General features: G+C 43.0%; 1 protein-coding gene across 2 annotated transcripts in view; it reads left to right on the plus strand.

Moving 5' to 3' along the window:
• The window catches only part of DNAJC8 (DnaJ heat shock protein family (Hsp40) member C8), a 36,281-nt gene that overhangs the window by 1,685 nt on the left and 14,696 nt on the right, over positions 1 to 19,900 (plus strand). For both annotated transcript variants that reach the window (XM_085879872.1, XM_085879873.1), the window contains exons 3-5: positions 2,573 to 2,629; positions 9,453 to 9,519; positions 18,690 to 18,784. In XM_085879872.1, coding sequence (XP_085735998.1) covers positions 2,573 to 2,629; positions 9,453 to 9,519; positions 18,690 to 18,784 — 219 coding nt within the window. The remainder of the gene's footprint in view (positions 1 to 2,572; positions 2,630 to 9,452; positions 9,520 to 18,689; positions 18,785 to 19,900) is intronic.

Below are 19,900 nucleotides of genomic sequence, written 5' to 3' on the forward strand. Positions count from 1 at the left end.
TAACAGGTGTACAAAATCAAGCACACAGCCATGCAATCTCCAAAGACAAACATGGGCAGTAGAATGGGCTGTACTGAAGAGCAAAATGACTTTCAACATGGCACCGTCATAGGATGCCACCTTTCCAACAAGTCAGTTCATCAAATTTCTGCCCTGCTGGAGCTGCCCCAGTCAACTGTAAGTACTGTTATTGTGAAGTGGAAACGTCTCGAAGCAACAACAGCTCAGCCGAGAAGTGGAAGGCCACACAAACTCGCAGAACGGGATTGCTGAATGCTGAAGCACGTAGCGTGGATAATCGTCTGTCAGTTGCAACATTTACTACTGAGTTCCAAACTGACTGGAAGCAACATCAGCACAAGCACTGTTTGTCAAGAGCTTCGTGAAATGGGTTTCCATGGCCAATCTCAGATCGCTGAAGCGTCGGCACACAAGCCTAACATCACCATGCGCAATGCCAAGCGTTTGCATGAGTGGTGTAAAGCTCACCGCTATTGGACCCTGGAGCAGTGGAAACGTGTTCTCTGGAGTGATTGATCATGCTTCACCCTCTGGCAGTCTGACGGACGAATCTGGGTTTGGTGGATGCCAGGAGAATGCCATCTTCCAGAATGCATAGTGCTAACTGTAGTTTGTTGTAGGAGGAATAATTGGGCTGTTTTTCATGGTTCGGTATAGGCCCCTTGATTCCAGTGAAGGGAAATCTTAATACCACAGCATCCAATTACATTCTTGACGATTCTGTGCTTTCAACCTTGTGGCAAGTTTTGGGAAGGCCCTTTCTGTTTCATCATGACAATGACCCCGTGCACAAAGTGAGGTCCATACAGAAATGATTTGTTGAGGTCAGTGTGAGAGAACTTGATTGGCCTGCACAGAGCCCTGACCTCAACCCCTTCAAACACCTTTGGGATGAATTGGAATGCTGACTGTGATCCAGACCTAATCACCCAACATCAATAACTGACCTCACTTATGCTCTTGTGGCTGAATGGAAGCAAATCCTGGCAGCGATGTTCCAACATCCAGTGGAAAGCTTTCCAAGGGGAGTGGAAGCTATTATATCAGCAAAGGGGGGACCAACTCGATATTGATGCTCATGATTTTGGAATGAGATGTTGGACGAGCAGGTGTCCATACTTTTGGTCGTGTCGTGTATGTCTCTAAACTTTAAAGTGGTGTATATTCGATATTTTCCATGCAATTTTAGGTTACTTTGTTTCTACATTGGCAAATACGAGGTGTGTGTTCAAAAAGTATACAAACCTTAATTTTTCGTGCGTAAACAAATGAAGCTAGGGAGGCGTGGTTTGGTGCACGTATGTAGGCGATCCTAATTCGTATGCGTGAATATTTTCCCGCCTGCAGAAACTGTCAGTCGCCGACAGACCGCCGATGAGTGAGGAAGTGTAAGTGAGGAAGTGTAAGTGAGCGCCGTCGGATTTTCGTTTTTGACAAAATGACGGATCACTGTGGTCTCATCGCCAGTGATCACTGTGTTGAAGTTGGGATCGCTGTTCACAGTCTCCAGCATGTCCTGTGCGATCTCCAAACGGAGTTGCTTCTGCTCAATCGTTAGCAGCTTTGGCACGAACTTCGCTGATATTCTCCTTAAGCCCAAATCCTCAGTCACAATGGAATGAACGGATCCAATGCTGACGCCCGCCTCGTCTGCAAGTTCTCTGATCGTGATTCGACGATCCTGCATCAGCGGGGTCCTCACTTGGTCAATGACGATCTCATTTCGGGATGTTGAGGGCCGACCAGAACGTGCTTCACTTTCCACTGATGTGCGACCATCTTTGAAGCGGTTGTGCCACTCTTTTATGTGTGGTGCCCATTGCTTCGTTCCCGAAGGCCTGTTGAATCTTGTGGATCGTTTCCACTTGGGAATCGCCAAGCTTTAAACCAAATTTGATGCAGTAGCGTTGTTCAAGTTTTTCCGTCATTTTCTCAAAAACGAAAATCTGACGGTGCTGACTTACACTTCCTCACTCATCGGCGGTCTGTCGGCGACTGACAGCTTCTGCAGGCGGGAAAATATTCACGCATACTGATTAGGATCGCCTACATACTTGCACCAAACCACGCCTCCTCCCTAGCTTCATTTGTTTACGTACGAAAAATTAAGGCTGGATACTTTTTGAACACACCTCGTATTGTAGCTCAGACTGGGTAAGAGCTTTTGTCGTTTCCTTAAATTTTCTGCTTTTTTGTTGAAGTGAAAAACTTGTATTTTTCATCATGCTTACTCTTTAATTTCAATAACATAAAATGAAAGTTAGCGAAACTATTAAAATTGGACTTTTATCTGAAAATTACCTTCAAGATGCTTGTGGTCTTCCAAAGGGTTAAATTAAAACCAAGACCTTCATCAAATGGCATAAAAGAAGTACAGTATTCTTGATTGGCCTTTAGAGCTCAAGAAACCATAATGTCGAAATATATTTTATGATTGGAAAGTTCAGGAGAAAAGGACAAATAAATTGCAGCTGGGTGGCTGTGAAACATTTTGTATCTAATTGTCATTACTGCTCTGTTTATTTTTACCCATGCTTTGTTTGCCTCTCAGGTTCTTCAGATTGACCCTGAAGTTACGATGGAAGACATAAAGAAGCGTTTTCGACAGGTGAATAAGAATGCACAAGAAGATGGAACAAAAAGTGATTGTGGGTTCTGGCAGTTGTATTGTTGTGGTGCCGGGTTCGGTGGTGAGGACGACCGCTAGACGGAGCAGTCGGGCCGTCTCCCACCGAACACCGGAATGGAGAGGTCATCACCCCGGATAACTCCGGAGTCGACGGGTCGCTTAAAGGACCGTGGTCGCCAATATTTTGACGGTGTGAGGTAGGGTCCACTTGTCTATTCCAATTTACCTAAGTACTCACGCCATCTAACGACCGGGGAAGCCACACCCTCGGCCGGCTTTGTCCGAACCGAGTCGCTGTTACCAACTCGGGTCCAGCGTAACCGAGCGGAAATTACCAAAGCCGCGCCGGTCCAAATGACAATTTCCGGCACAAACGGCCTCACTATTTCTCAAGCCCGCACCGTGCTGGGCCAATGATAGAAACGACAGGCAACGAGCTGGTACATTTAACAGTGGTTTATTTATAATAGGGAGGGAGACAGCAGACTTAATCACGAATATGCAGGCAATGTACAATGAGCAATCAACACTTGTATAATTTCTACTTATAGGATGGCGCCACCACAGACACGCACCCAAAAAGAAATGGGGCCGGCCGGCCTTTATTCTGACCTCCAGCCCGGGAGGATAGGCGAACTGGAGGGTCAGAGCTCTGCTGGTACCTGGCCGCGTTCGCACGGCTTGCCGACCTGCCCTTGTGGAGTTCGGGATTCTTGTGGAAGGGCTTGGGAAGATTGGACGCTCCAACCACCACGGTGGGATTCAAACCCACACGGACAACCAAGCACCAAGGAACCAAGACGAAGCGGCAGACCCCAGCCAGCACCAAGACTAAGATGGCCAGCAGACCAGACGGATCACACTGACAAATTATTCCACCCCTTCTGCGAGGCGGGAGGGATCCGTCCTGAGGTTACTCTGCCTCCCATTGGACGGGTGGCATGTCGGTGGCCCGCCCCCCGAAGAGGTTCTGTCGTCGTTTCTGGCCTTCTGGCTTCCCATTGGCTGGAGCACCTCGGCTTTGCTCGCTCTTCGTCCATTGGCTGGAGGAAACACTCCCTGCCCTTCTTCCGAGCAGAGCCTCGATCTGGGGCGATGGAGGCCCCACCCACGCCTTCAGCCAAAAACACGTGGGTAGTAGAGGCGGTGTGCGAAGGTTTGGTTGGGTGGTGGAACGAAGCAGGATGTTGTTGTTGGGGAATATTAAAAATAAAAAAAAATTAACTACAAAATAACTCGCATCGCACACATGAAATTCCTGTTAGACACAGGGGATGGATTCTAACTATACACATATACTTAACGAAATAACTAAACTTTGGGACTGCTGACTGTGTGCAAGAGGCTTCCAAATCCATAACAGTATATGGGTGGGTTAAGATATGCTAACTTTGGAAATATAGCTCCTTGGGGGATTTGTAGTTGATCACTTCGTGAGTGTTGCAACTTGCCACGACTGTCTCATGGTGTCACACGTCCGTCTGACTTCGCCCCAAAATTGCCGATTGGTGAGAAGTCAAATTAAACCATCATCATGTGACCCATTTTGAACTGAAAGCAATGGATGCTGCTGCACTGAGTGCTGGTGGATGGTGCCCTATCACTGCTATTGAGCAATTTGATGAAAATAATGGTGACAATGATTTTGCAATAATCACACGTATTTAATAATTTACTCTCCAAACGACACGGGGTACAAATCCTGATGGAAGCTTCAACAGCGGATGAACATGGACCTATTGCATCGTTAAGGAAAATTAATACCTTTAATTATGGCCACACATCTTTATACGATGTATGATTTAGGTCAGGAATGTTGGTAGAATCAAATAAAGAAGTGAAAGATCAAAGATGCGAAGGTGAGAATAAAAGGAAAGTAATAGCAAGGGTGCCACACGGCTGATCTTTCCAGTATCCCGCGTGTGATTTAGTGAGTTCCTCCACTCTGGCCATCAATCCAAGCGCCCATAGCTCTCCGGCTTGCTCTCTGCTGCACGGTTCACTGTCGACTATGCTGTGCGTCACGACTCTCTGTGGTGCTCCATCAGCAATGCGCCAAACCACTGTGTCCCGTATTCTTTCCAGTCTGAAGATGACTCTGCTCCCTGCTGAAATCGATTGTTGCGCTCATCTTGCCACCGTCATTTTTATCCGGAACAGTATCCAGTGGGGTGAAAGTCGTACAGCCTAAGTGTTAATAAGCCAGCCATCATGGTGCATAGGTTCACCCATCAGGATTTGTGGTTGACAGAAGTGGTGGTGGACATAATTTTATTGGGAGGTGGGATGGAGGGGATGCTGAACCGGTATGACAAATGTGGCTGCTCTGTTAGTTCCTCCTTTAGCATTTGGGACATGTGTGCATCATTCACAAAATATTTATACAGTCGTTACAGATGCAACAACCTCATGATCAGCCATGATTTTCTTGGTCAAACCACGTATCTAAGTTGACCTCCAAAACCAGTCCATAACTGGGCATCCTCCATCGTGCAAAAACTTTCCTTGACACACCTCCACGCTTATCCACCTACAAGGCCTTCATCCGCAGCTTGATGGATTACTGTTCTCCCCTATGGGCTGGCTCCCCTTCCTCACACATTGCTCATCTTGACACCATGGAAACCAAGGCTTTCAAAATCATTGGAATCTCTTACGATGAAGCTGAGTCTCTGAGCCTATCACTTTCACATCGCAGACAGCAAGGTGCCACGTAGATGATCTGATGGTGTCTCTCTGCTACCACCTCCTCTCTGGTCTTGCACTCTCTTCCCTTTCCATGATCTCACCTCTCCCTCCCCCACCCCACAAGTTTCTTCAGGGTGCATGCAATTTGCCAGTAACCCCCTTCCAGTAAAACTCCCAAAATGCAGACTCACTGATCACCTCCATTTATTCGTTCCACTTTCTCCCACTTGTGGAACGATCTTTCTCACTCTTTGATCACATTTTCCCTCCAGATGAGCATGACAGCTGTTCACCACCATTTCAGGTCATTATTAACATCCACAAACCTGATCTCTTCTACCCCCATTAACCCTCCCCAAGCCCACCTCTTTCCAAGTTTCCATTTTTCACTTGTACCTCTGTGATTAAGAGTTGTGGCTGTATCCATCTTGTTCACCTCCAGTGTCCTCCCCTTGCTCTCGTTCTTCCCCATAATCCCTTTATTTATCCAAGTCTCCCTCTATTTTCTTCCTGTTGGTGTGTCCCCCACCTCTTTATGCTGTTTTTTTTTCCATTCTGCTATGTCCTTTTTAATTTTGTGTTCTAGCTCCTCCACCAGCTTCAACACTGCATACAAGAAAAAACACAAAATGAATGTGGTGGATGACGAGAGGAAGGGTTACCTCAACTCGCCACATGTTGCAGTATTTTGATCAACTTTTGTCGGCCTGACACTTCAAAGGAAGACTGTGAAAGTTCTGTAGCTTTTACTAAAACCTCTGTGCAGATTTGATTTGTTAAAAAAAACCAACTGATTTATTTATATAAATTTTACCACATCAACTACCGACGCACAACTTTGAATTGCTTATTTATATTTACCAGCAGCGTATCCACCATATGGGCGATCTTGTTCCAAGCGTGTGGCACAAATCCATATCGCGTGCTTTTGACACTGTGTGGCACCCTGCCCCTGTTCACCAAACTCTCTTCCTATCGTATCCAAGGCCATCTCCACTCATGGCTCGTAGACTTCTCCTGTCGCAGTCACCGTGTGGCCCGAAATGGAGTTCTTTCATCCCCTCTTCCTGTCCAGGCTAGAGTTCCTCAAGGCAGTGTTCTGGGCCCTGTTCTTTTTCTGGTTTTCATTAATGATTTCTCTGACTCTGGAAAATACTCTATCTCTTTGCTGAGGACTCCACCCTCTGCCACACCATCAGCCATCCCTCAGACTGGCAAGCAGCAGCTTCTTCACTCTCTGCAGATCTCGGTAAAATCACAAACGAGTCCAACATGTGGAACATGTCTTTCAATCTGGACAAATCTCACACTCTCACTTTGTCTCTCCGAAAGGATCGCTTTGAACCCCCCCTCCCCCCACCATCTGCTTTCTCAACAATCCTCTGGAAGAAGTCCTTTCTTTCAAGCTTCTGTGTCTCACTCTCTGCCATGATCTTTCCTGGGAAAGCCTGGCCTCCAAAGCCAATCGCCGACTGGGAATCCTCCGTCGTGCAAAGTCCTTCCTCCGTCCACCTGAGCTCCTGACCACATAAAAAGCTTTCGTCTGCAACCTGATGGAGTACTGCTCTCCCCTCTGGACTGGTGCTCCTGCCTCTCACCTTTCTCGGCTTCATGCAGTGGAAACCAAGGCATTTAAGATCATTGGCATCTCCCGCGATGAGGCTGAGTCTTTGGGCCTCTCTCTCTCACCGCAGGCAGGTCAGTGGTCTTTATCTTCTACCTTTCTCCTCTCCGGTCTCGCCACCCTGCACTGTCTGCGATATGTCCACCCCCCATCCCCCTGCCCGCCCCCCTCCCCATATTTCCACAGGGCGTTTCAGGTCCGCCGGCAACCCCTTCTGGTAAAACTACCAAAATCACGAATCGCTGCTCACCTTCACTCTTTCATTCTTCTGTTTTCCCACCTTTGGAATAAATCCCACACTCTCTTCAATCCCATTCTTCCCTCCAACCTTTCAAAACAGCTGTTCACCACCACCTCTTATCCTCCCCCATCCAAATCCTCGATCTTTTCTACCCCCGTTAATCCACTCCAAACCCACCTCCTTCAAATTCCCTGCTTTCCTTCCTGAAAGTCCCTGTAGTGTCCATCTTGTATACCCCGTGTTCCCCACCCCATCCCTCTCCTTTGTACAGATCTCCTAATGTCTCTGTTCCCCATTGTTTTGTCCTTCCCTTTCCCGCCCCAAAACGTCTAATGCCCCCCTTGCTGTGTGTTGTGTGTTCGCTCTCATACAAGCCTTGACAATGTATACAAAAAAGAAAAGAAAAGCATGCGACACGTTCTTCAGATGCATACCTTCTATTTGGGTGGTGTATAGGCAACTGCAAGCTCTGTATAAGCTAAAAAAAAAAGCCCGGGTTATGTCTGAAGCAAAAACGTACCTACTTTTTATAAATTCAAAATGCCTCACTGCACTGGAAAACATGGGGACAGAAATGTAGGACTGTAAAGGGTGGGGACTTGTAATTCCCTCCCCTACCTGGACGTGGTGCTACATGACACACACTTACATGGATAATTTGTGTCCCCCATCCTGGTGACTATCATTGATCCAGGAACTGGGGATTGACCCTCACCCTCCGCCTCCTCCCCCAGATGTAGTGTTTAAGCGATCTCTAATCAAAAAAATGTACTGCCTGGGTCGCAATCACTAAATGTGGAATCTTCGGCCCTTTATCATTTCAGGATGACACGGGCAAGGCATTGACTCTCAACATGAAATGTTACATCCAACTTCTTGGGAAGTTTTGGACGGCTCGAGGCAGTTGCTGGGGGGGGGGGGGTTGAGAGAGGGGACAATGGTTTCAACAGGATGGAGTAACTCCCCACACTTCAAATGATTCACTGAGCTGGCTCAACATGCACTTTTGTGACAGTCATCAGGTGAAGACTTGCTGTTGAATGGGTTCCACACTCACCAGATCTGTCACCACCAGATTTCTATCTTTGGGTTTGTCTGAAGAACAACGTCTACAGAGGAAGACCACAATACATTGAAGAACTCGAAGCAACAATTGCCGAGGAAATTCGCTTGATTCCTCCAGTGGAATGCGTCGGAATGATCAACCATTTCTGACCGTCGAATCGAAGTGTGATTGCAGCGCCCTGGCAAGCATTTGGAGCATGGCGTTTTAGCACAGTTAAGAATTGGCCTATTCAAGGTAATCTGTGCCAAAAATGTAGCATTTGAGTGATGAATGAGGGTTTTATATTAAACAAGTCTGGAGACTGTGATGGTTCACAAGCAATGTACACGGTTTGCCTTTTTTGTTTTTTGACCTTCGAGGGGACGCCACGGGCAAACTGGCGGGAATCGGGAAAAACGTAAATGATGAAAGTTGTAGTACTCGAAGAGCACTACTTGCATACCAACTTTCTTTCGAAACAGTTGAAAACCCGAGGAGCTCGATGCCCAATTTATTGATTTTTTTTTTTGACATTTTCTAAGTTTGTGACCTTGTGACCTTGACCTTTGGACGAAAATGAAAAATCGAGCTCCGTGGGGCTATGCAGGTGCCATTGGGCTAACCAAATACCGAAACCCCTGCCAGATTCGACAAACCCCCTCGGAGAAGATTTAACTTGAAATCGGCTACCCCCTAAAAACGCATCCATTTTTTTGGGCGTGGCTCTGCCCATAATGGGTGCAGCACGCCCATTCTCAGGAAAACACAACTAGATCATGATATAAACCTCCCACCCAAATTTTATCAGGATCGGATCAAAATCCACGGAGCTATGCTCGGGACAGACAGATAGACAGACACACACCCATAACGAATATAGTGGTCACTTACTGACTTGTGAACCAATAGTATAGGTTCTGTATTTTTTCCAGTTCATCCTTTACCATGGTGGATTGTCGCACAGCCGAATGGAGGCTTTCCTTTGTGTCTGTTTTTAATGTCTGCAGATTAACTTTTCTTTATGCCAAATCGTATCTTGTTTACCTCTTTTATATTGTTCTGTTGAATTTTCAGGCCCTCTTGTCATAATGTTTAGGAATATTGCCACATTTTTCAGAGTTGCTACTTTGCATCTTTACTTTGTCACAAATTCTTCCTTTTCGCTTTACAATTTTCTTTTTCTTTTTTTTGTTTTTCCACACAGCTGTCTATTCTTGTTCATCCTGACAAGAACCAGGAATGTGCTTCCAAAGCACAACAAGCATTTGAAGGTTTGCTTTGCTTAAATTAGTTATTTTTGTCAACTCTTACATACAGTGATATGTGGCACAGGTTGTTTTTGGAATAAAGCGCTGCATAATTGTTGAGGTTAAGAAGTACACAGGTTTTTAAACAGTAATGATAGAAAAGGAAAGTGTCATTAAAAGGCAAGTTGTTCCTCCTATCCTAACTACACTTTTTAATATAAATATATCATGACGTACACTGCAAAATGCAAGATTTCCACAAGCAGACAAATTTTAATCTGTTATTTATATATTGGAAATAAATAGTGCTCTTCCATGAGTCTTGCTTTGAAGAAGAAGAAAAAAATAAAACGTTTCATGAACAAATATGTAAATATGTTCAATTCTGTTCACCTACTGTGTTGCTTGCATTCCTTTATTCATTCCACTTTTTGTGCTATCATTTAAAGCAACCTCTTTTACATACCCATAGTGTGAACTGAAAATCATTCACAATATTTCGTAACTTCTTGCCTTCGACATGTTTAAAAGTGAGTTTGTATGTTGTGATGAAACAGCAACTGGACTTGCAACATCATGCACTCTTCTTGGCCGTGAGGCATGAAGAATACGTTTCCCCATCTTCTGAATTCTAATCCCAACACAAACAAAAGGGAAAAGCGAGAGTGGCTCAGCCAGCAAGGAGTTTTCCCATACACCAAATTCTCATAATTTATAACTGGGATTGCAAAACACTTACCCAAACATTCATGAGAAGATAACATTCAATAACTGACCCATCATTAACCCCCCCCCCCCCCAGTCATTTTTTGTAGCTCCATATAGAATATAGACATACATTACTGTACAAAAGTCTGAGACACATTCATGTGTTTTATATATATATATATATATATATATATATATATATATATATATATATATATATATATATATATATATATATATATATATATATATATATGGAAGTTATGAGCAGCATCATCAGTTTACCCAAAACCTCTGCTTGTGTTTTTAGATAATCTGAAATTTACATTTCAGGTAAGGTATTGTCGTGGTGCTGGCGGCCCAGGTTAACCCCCTGACCCAATTTATGGTGATGGCCGGTTATCAGCCAGCCCCCGGACGGCCGAGCGCTTCCTCATGAATAGGAGGCAGACACGTTGATCCTTGGAGATGATCACGCATGCTGGAAGGGCATGGGGCAATGGCGGAGGGGTAGAGGAGCACAGCACAGGGGGCGCTGCACCAGGATAGCACAAGGGAGGTGTATACTCGAACCCCACGACAAATACATGGCTCCAGTCTTTTTTTAAATGAACACATTTAATGAAAATAAACAAATATTTACAAAGGACAATAATTCAAAAGGTGATGATAAAAACGTGAAGTACATATATCCTAAAGTCGGGACATCTCGTCACACGGATTCAAATACAAAGGGAAAACAAAAAAAGAAAACCCATCCTTTTCAACTATTCTTGCACTTAACTTGGCCCAGAGCTGGTCTTTGTGGAATTTGGAATCGAGGTGCCCCGTTGCTTCTCTCGTAGTGGGACAAACGCACGCCAGGCAATCCGCAAGCGGCACTCAACACCAAGACTCAGAGCCCCAGTGCAGCCGCTTCATGCATCAATCGTCCTCACCGACCTGCTATGACATGCACGAGGTTTGGGGTCCGTTTCTCACAACTCAACCAAGAGCCAAAGGCTAGCATCTTGCTTCGTGCGTGCGCTCACCCTGAACTCCAATCTCTGTCTGACTGGGTCTGATGCCTTTTGATTCCCCACCCAACAATCCTCTGCCTCCAGGGCATGGCCTGCTCGCACGAAACCCGGGAAGGCGGGGCTTCTGCCTGCTCTGCTAGCTTCTGACTTCACGCCCATCAATCAGCCTTGGGGGGGGGGGGAAGCGTGACTTCGCCCATCATCACCCTTGGAGGCTACTGCCTGCTCGGCACATTTGCTTGTTTATGATAATGCTTCTGGTTATAAAGACAGGAAAAAAGTCACAGGGGGCAATTATATACTGGGGAACTTATTCTTGCTTCCTAACTAACATCACATGTGTGTATATATGTATATATATATGTATATATATGTATATATATGTATATATATATATATATATATATATATATATATATATATATATATGTATATATATATAATGGTTTTATACGTAATTATGACATCATAGGTCACGTGGTGTGGCAGCCATGTTGGAAAAACAGAAAAACTTTGGACCTCTATCTCTGAAACAGCACCAAGGAAAAATTAAAACTTGCCATTGGAAGTACTCATGGGGAATGAGTTATTTTTTTTTTTGACATCATAGGTGCCTTTGTTGTGACGTCACAATTGCATCAGTAGAACACTACATCTGATCAGTATAAATTTTTTGAGGGTAATCTTGGGATAAAATGGCCACAGAAAAAATATTGATGACACCATTGGTCGCCTGATTCGGCAGCCATATTGTTTGAAAAAAAAAATAAAAAAAACCTTCAAAAATCTTATTCTCTGAAGTGGCTGAACAGATTGAGGTGAAACTTTACACATATGTCCTCCTATCTATGAGGAACAAAAGGTTCACACATATGACATATGTCACATGGCTTTGCACAGCTGTATTGGATTGAAGAATTTCTATTAAAGAATGTTTTCTCTGAAACTGCTTAATCAATGGACATGAAACTTCGCATTTATGATCCAGTAGTGATGGGGAATACATGTTTTTTTTTAAATTTCAACTTTATCGGATACATGGTCTGGCAGCCAGAATAATTTGATTTCTTGATGTGGGTTATTTTTGTCTTTTTTTTTTTATAAAGGTTCACTTGGCTGCGCCTGGATGGGTTTGAGGGTAGAGGAGTAGCAGCTGAGATGGGAAATCCTATCCAGGTTCCTCCTGCTAACTCCATCTTTGCGTTTTGCTTATTTGGGTTTCTTCTGGTAACTCCAATGCAGGACTGTACCTATTTGGTCTTCCATTTGATTTGAATTCAATTTGTTTTAATCCCATTTTAAATTTAATTTAACAATTCACAATTTTTAAAACATCAATTAAAAAAAACTGTTCTAATTGTCTCATCAATAATGAAACACACCTGTACACAAACTCCACACAAAATACACCACACAAAAGAGGTCCTGGCGAGGGTCTGCAATCTATGATTGCTCTCTTTCTTGTTAACCTCCGCCATCGGAGGTTACTGTTTTCACCCCTTTCTGTTTGTTTGTTTGTGAACAATATTACAGAAAAACTCCTCGACGGATTTCGACGAAACTTGGTGGGGAGGTTAGGTATGGTCCAAGGATCATGCCATTAGATTTTGGACTCTGTCCAAAATCCAATATGGCCGCTATGGCGGCCATTTTGAAAAAATATTTGAATTTTTTTTTTTTTGCATTTCTACATGTTTTAAGTGATTTCCACCCCCCCTCCCCCCCAAAAAAAAATTTGTTAGAGAAAAAATTAATTTTTGCAACTTTTTTTTTCAACAAAATTTCGATTTTTTTTATTTTTTTTTATTTTTTATTTTTTTATTTTTTTGCATTTCTCCATGTTATAAGTGATTTCCAACAATAAACAGGCCAAATAATAATTGCGGCTGATTTGGGAACTTCAGGTGGATATACCCACGTAAAATCAATTTCTGTCTCAAGGAATCTAGTTATGACGAATTAATTGAGTATGTAAAAGTTAAAAGTAAAAGGGAAAGTTGCAAACTATAACTCTCTGAGCACTGTTGATGTCAAATTGAATGAATAGGATATCAGGTTCACTTGAGTGACCTAGCAGTATTGGCGGCAGAGGTTTTGCACTCTACCGAGTGATCCCCCTCCAGTTGTACATGAATTTGGTTATTTTGAAATAAGATTTTCTTTTTTCATAAAGGTGTATTTATTTGTATTGAACACAGTTTGTTTTTTTTCTTATCTATCAAAGTCGAAACATGCAAATTGTCTGAATATATGTATTACTACGAATCTACGCCCGCCCGGCGTGGTAGTGACCGCGTTAACTAATAACGGCCGCTCGCCCACCGAACGAGCAATTCAGTCGTGACTTACCGAAACAACGCCGAGAACCAGTCACGGGTGTGCCTTCAACGCACACCATGGCCCAGTCCGTATTCTACACACGCGAAATAGGGTCAATCGCCGAATATCGATATACCTAAGTATTCGCGTGTTTAACATACCGAGGGACCGTACCTCGGCGAAGGCCTGTTTGGTCACAAACCGCTTAAGCGGTTCGTTCCGTTCTGGGATAACCGAGCGGGTATTATCGCCAGACCTCGCCGGACCCGATTCTATTTATTGGTATTCCAAAACCAACTAGTATTCCGAAAAAACAATATGGCACTTCAATGGGGGAAAATGACACGACGAACGGGATACATTTAAAGAAGCGCATTTATTTCTACACACACACACACACACACACACACACACACACACACACACACACACACACACACACACACACACACACACACACACACACACACACACACACACACACACACACAACAATAAATGCAATCGATTGATGAAACACGCATGCAGGCATGCAACCAAGCAAGCAATGTGTGGGATGGGCACAAAATACGAGCAAGGACAGAGCACTACAACCGACTATTGTTATTATTTACAGGCACTTAACAGTTCTACTTGTCGGGACTCGGCACCACATCATTCACACACAGAAACAAAAAGATCACCCTCATAGACAAGGGGGTCAGGCTGGGCCCGTAGGCCTTTATGGCGTGGAACTTGGCAGACCGAACGAGTCCCACGAGACCGTGCAGGTTACCTGCACCCTCGTGGTGACTTGATTGGGTGAGTCGCGACGTCCCGTCCCCACGGCAGCTATTCGCGCTTCGCGCACCTTCTCCGTGGCATGCGAGCTCTCTCCGGCTCTCCCCACACAAACGCGCAGGCTTGCGCGACACGGCAGGCAGGGTTGTACCTCCAGCCCACGTCTCCTTCACGACGCCCGGACCTCCCCCGACTGACTGCTCTAAGCCTCCGACTCTGACACGAGCCCAGACCTCCACGCAGCTCCTTGGCTTCTCCGAACCCCGACAGACACTCTCTTCCATCCGACCGACCCATTGTTTCCCAACCGTCAATCTTGTTTACCAGAGAAATTGGGGCGGGAGTTGTTTGGTGTTCGTGGAGATGTCTGCGGTTGTGGAGAAGTTGGTTGTGGTTGTTGTGGCTGGCATTGTGGTTTGTCCAAAATAACGATAGCAAAGAAAAACGGGTACCTGAAGATTCACAGTCCTGCCCACACGAATAATTCCATTGAACAACGGTGGGGAAATCTAAGTGAACACGGAGTTATCGGCATAACTAACTAAGGACCTTTTACGGTGTTCTGTGAAATTCCACAACCGTAACACTACCCCTCCCCTTTTTACAGACTCTTCCTGTCAGCTCTGCCAGACCTCTTCCTGTCAGTTTCCTCCAGTTTCCAAGTGCCTTTTGATGGTGTCGTAAACTGTACTCACTGACACCTTGGCTTCTTTGCAATTTCTCTGAAGGAAAGACCGACACTTTTAAGGGTTATAATGGTCTGTCTGTCTTCCTTTGTTAATTGTCTTTTTCTTGTCATTATTGCAGCAATATACTACTTCCTGCAGTGCAATATTGTCCAAATAATGCTTCAGAGGGTGTAGCAACACAGTCTCTTCCAACACTGTTTTATACAGACAGAGGGTTTGTAACTAATCAACAAAAGTTGGGACACCTGTAGGAATTGTTTGCATCAACTTTCAAGGCTTAATTTGCTTCCATTGCTGCAGAACAGCTGCAGTTGCGAACCAATTACTTGTTCCCTGAAAAGGGCCTTTTTTAACAACTCTGAAATTTACATTATTTTTCAGTTTTTGGTAACCTAAACCTCTTTTTTAAACTCTGGCAGTTTACCGCTTTGCTTTGTACCATTTGAGGTTATTCACTGGAATTGAACTTCTTAAATTTCAGTAAAAACTGAAAAAATGGGGGTTTTCAAAAACTTTTGACTGGTTGTGTAATATATATATATATATATATATATATATATATATATATATATATATATATATATATATATATATATATATATATATATATATATATATATATATATACACAAATTTTTATATAAAGCATTCCAATGACATAAATTAAATTTTATGTTTGTTTCTCATCTGCAATTTTGCAATATAATTGCAAACTGTAAATGTAAGATCCAGTTGTTATTTTGTTTGGTGCTGCATTGGACATTATTCAATATTTGCATGGTGTTAAATTACATTGTTACACAACCTGCTGACTGATGCTTTGTGTGTGCAACCTCTCTTTTCGAAAGTGCCTTTATATTGCTGGTGCTACAATTGGTGAAACGTTCGCTTGTTTCTTGTCAGCATCGCTGTTTATACATGTATAACTATCCAGTAGACCCTCAAATATCACTGGTTTTTACCAATCGCGGGCAACCTATTTGTTCCGATTTCATTATCGCGGTGTTTAATTTCAACCAATCGTGGCTTTTGAGCTGACATGAGTCGTCGTTTGGGTCCGCATGTACAATTGCATCCCATTACCAGCCTTTTGTTATTTTTTGCGCACCGTTAATTGTCGTAATCAGACCAGCATACCGGAACGAAGCTAAGTTTTTAATAATGAATCGTCATCGAATGGGAAATGACATACAGAGATCCTGTAATACTCGGTCTCCAAGATCGAGTGGATGCACAACAGTTAATAATAGCACCCAAACGTAAAACTCTCGACAAAATTGATCATGTCAAAAGGCAGAGAAAGGTGATGACATTGTGTGAAGAAATAGAGTTGTTAGAGTTTTAACGCCAGAGCCAGCATTATTTTGAAAGAGGTCAGCTCAGTCTTGTGTTTTATAGTTGTGTTTATAATACCGAGCTAAGTCTTGTGTGTTTATAAGAGTACAGTACGAACGAGTACGTAATGTGTTTTCCCTTACCCACCTCGCTGTTTTGGAATAAATTTACAAGGTAAAACTCTTGTGTTATTGTTTAAATTACATATTTATTTCAATGTTGACATGATATATATATATATATATATATATATATATATATATATATATATATATATATATATATATATATATATATATATATAATTTTTTTTTACATGTTAGTTACTTCTGTCACCGAAGGTGAAGCTGGTTATGTTTTCACCCCTTTCTATCTGTCTGTTTGTTTATCTTTTTGTGTGCATGATATGTCAAAAATTTGGGGATGGATCCAGATGAAATTTTGTGGACAGGTTCGGTATGTGACAAGGACGAACCGATTCGATGTTGGTGAAGATCCGGATCCGACTTCTGTAATTTTTTTCAGTGATTCTTCACCATTGAGAGATCGGACCAAATATTTTATATAGCATGATATCTCAAAAAGTTGGGGACGGATTCGGATGAAACTTGGTGGACATATTGGGTGTGTGACAAGGAAGAATTGGTTCAATTTTGGTGAAGATCTGAATCTGGATCCGGATCTGATAATTTTTTAAGTGATTCTTCACCATTGAGAGATGGGACCAAAACGATATAGTACTGTCTGGCATGATATTTCAGAAATGTAATGGGCCCGATATGTTCTCATGGATCAGGCATTACGTGGCGGAGGTATGCGCTCTACCGAGTGCCCTTCTCGTTTACAATTGCTCTTATAAGGGGGGTGGACACTTATCCAACGAAGATATTGTAGTTTTGTATTTTTAATTAATTTTCTGAAATTTGTAGAATTTGTTTTTAACTTGGAAGTTGTGGGTTGCGATGTGTAAATAAAGGTGACAAAAATGTCTGATTTAATGAAATTTAATTATCGGCTGTAAGGCAACAAAAGATGAAAATTTTGAAAGGTGGTCTAGACTTTCTAGTCACTGTATATGCATATGGACATAAAACAGTACAAAGGCATTTCAATAAATCAAAACGTACATCAATCAGCAAGTCCTGTGGACAAAAGTGGCATTCTTTGTAGCCGATGTTCTCAGACTGAGAGTTGGCTCTACTCAGTTTTGCGTTGTCTTTCGCTTTTCCCAAGTTCGACCGTACTTTAACTTCTGGAGGTTTCTGTGAAAACCTTCCCCATTGAGCCATGCGACTTTGACAAAGCTGTCGTACACCGCTCCTTCCCGATTCCATATCTAGGCGATGCATGACGTCAACACCAGGCACCACAGTTAGGGAGTACTCAGTTTTTACTCCGTTTGTTTGTCCGGGCGATATCTCAGCCATTCTTTGACCTTGGAAGCTGAAATTTGGTGACAAAAATGAAGATCTGTTTTGGCAAAAACAGTATTTTTTTTTTTTTGATTCATCAATTAATTACTTATTTTCTTTCTCTTCTGGGCAACATCTCAGGCACCTTTTTAGCTAGGAAACTGATATTTGGACATAACAATGACCAAGTAATTTTGCTATAAAAGGTGTTTTTGACTTATTGATTAATCAAGTAACAGATTTATTCATTTTTTCAATGAATTACTTGATTTTCAAAAAAGTTATCGATCCGGATGAAATGGTGGTGGTTTGGGTATGCTATTATCCAATTGATTAATAAATTAATTATTTTGTGATTATTATTTATTTAATTATGCAATTAATTTTTGTCCACCACTCCCTCCCAATTCCGTCTCCATGTTCTGCACGGCGAGTATCATTTGTATTCATTCACCTCGGAAGTGCACCGCTCCCTCCCAATTCCGTCTCCACGTGCTGCGAGGCGGCATCGCAGGAAGCCTAAGGCGCCTCGGCAATGTCACATGCTGGAGGATTTGTTATTTATTTATTTGGCATGGGGGTGATGTACTTTGAATGTAGCTCTTGTTGTTTATTCTCTTCTTGGCCAAGAAGATAAATTGTTGAACCAGGGCTGATGACAACTGGTATGATGCATTGGAAACAGCCAACCATCATTGTATCACAAGCACGGTGAGCAGGTTGCAAGACTGCTGCAGAAAATTCTTTTGAGGATTTTTTTATGTTTTTATTTTTGCTGAAACCAGGTTCACTCGATCAATTCATCCATCAACTCTGCTTAATTTCTGACACTTCCTGTTTTGTCATGAAACAGTAGATTCATCGCAACTGCTGTGGAGTTAGCTCGTACCACTTGAGTACAATTCAATCTTTTTATTTCTGTTTCTGTGTAGCTGTTGATCGTGCATACAAGTCTTTGCAAGATGAGGAGACAAGGCAGCGGTGCCAAGAGGTTTTGTCTGCAGCTCGAGAGACTGTGGATAGAGCGGTGAGAAGTGGGACAGATCTTCAAATTTGATCAACAGGGTTAATACATTTTAATGGGAAGAAGGAAAGTATCAAGTGTTCCAGACAATGCTTTTTTTGGTTTGTGTGCACATGTAGAGCTGTTGAGAGCAATGAGTCATCTTGCTAATGTCCTCAAATCAAATATTTGATGATCAAAATTTGTCCTCATCTTCACCATCGTTTCTCCTGTCTCTACAAATTTTATTTTCCCATTTCCCCCACCATGTCCATCTCGGTTTCCGTCTTGCTTACAATGGGTGTTCAAAAAGTTCTAGGAGCAAGATGCTCATGGTCATCCAAGATGCACCAACTTTTTTATTTTCTAATAGTGATCCTAACTTCATTGCTCTTGTACCATTTCTCATTCAAAAAGTGTTTAGGTTGCTTCTTCAGCCATATAGTGAATGCTGCAGTCAGTTCCTCATTTTTGGCAAATCTGTGGCCATGCAGGTGGGACTTTCAATTGTCAAAATACTCGCATGCAAGACAAACGGCAGTCTCTGCAACATGGGTTTCATACACTTTGTAACTCGATGAAGCAATCTGTAGGATTCCCTCAACATCTCAGAAAATTAAAGCCATGATCTTGCTGGTTGAAGGTTTGGTGTGAAATTTGGATGTTGCTGATCCTTTGTGCTTGCATGGCATGGATTTTGTTTTGGTTTCAGGAAACCACGGTTTGTCATTCCTTACCAGGTGATAAAGTTGGCTGGGTCTGCATTGTGCTGTTTCAAAAGCTCACACAATGCCAGTCATTGTGGTCAAATATCCATCCATTGGGACCATATTCTGTGTAGAGCGTTTGTGCTCCCTAAACAGTCTCCTTGGCTATTGGGCACAATGCTGGATGGGTCGCCACTCCGACACAGGATACCAGCATGCTGGCACTCATTTTGCCGACCTCGGAAGGATGACAGGCCGAGTTAACCCCACCTGATATCAATTCAACAGCTGAGTGGGATTTGAACTCAGGACCCTCAGATCCCAAGCCCACCACCTTAACCATTAAGCCAACACCAAGCATGTCAAATATCAGTGTTGAGGCTTCAGAGGATCTATTGTGCTGACACCCTAGATATGACCAAGTGTTCATGGA

The sequence above is a fragment of the Eptatretus burgeri genome, chromosome 4, assembly GCF_056783735.1.
Source record: "Eptatretus burgeri isolate ZD-2024b chromosome 4, Ebu_testis_v1, whole genome shotgun sequence".
NCBI lineage: Eukaryota > Metazoa > Chordata > Myxini > Myxiniformes > Myxinidae > Eptatretus > Eptatretus burgeri.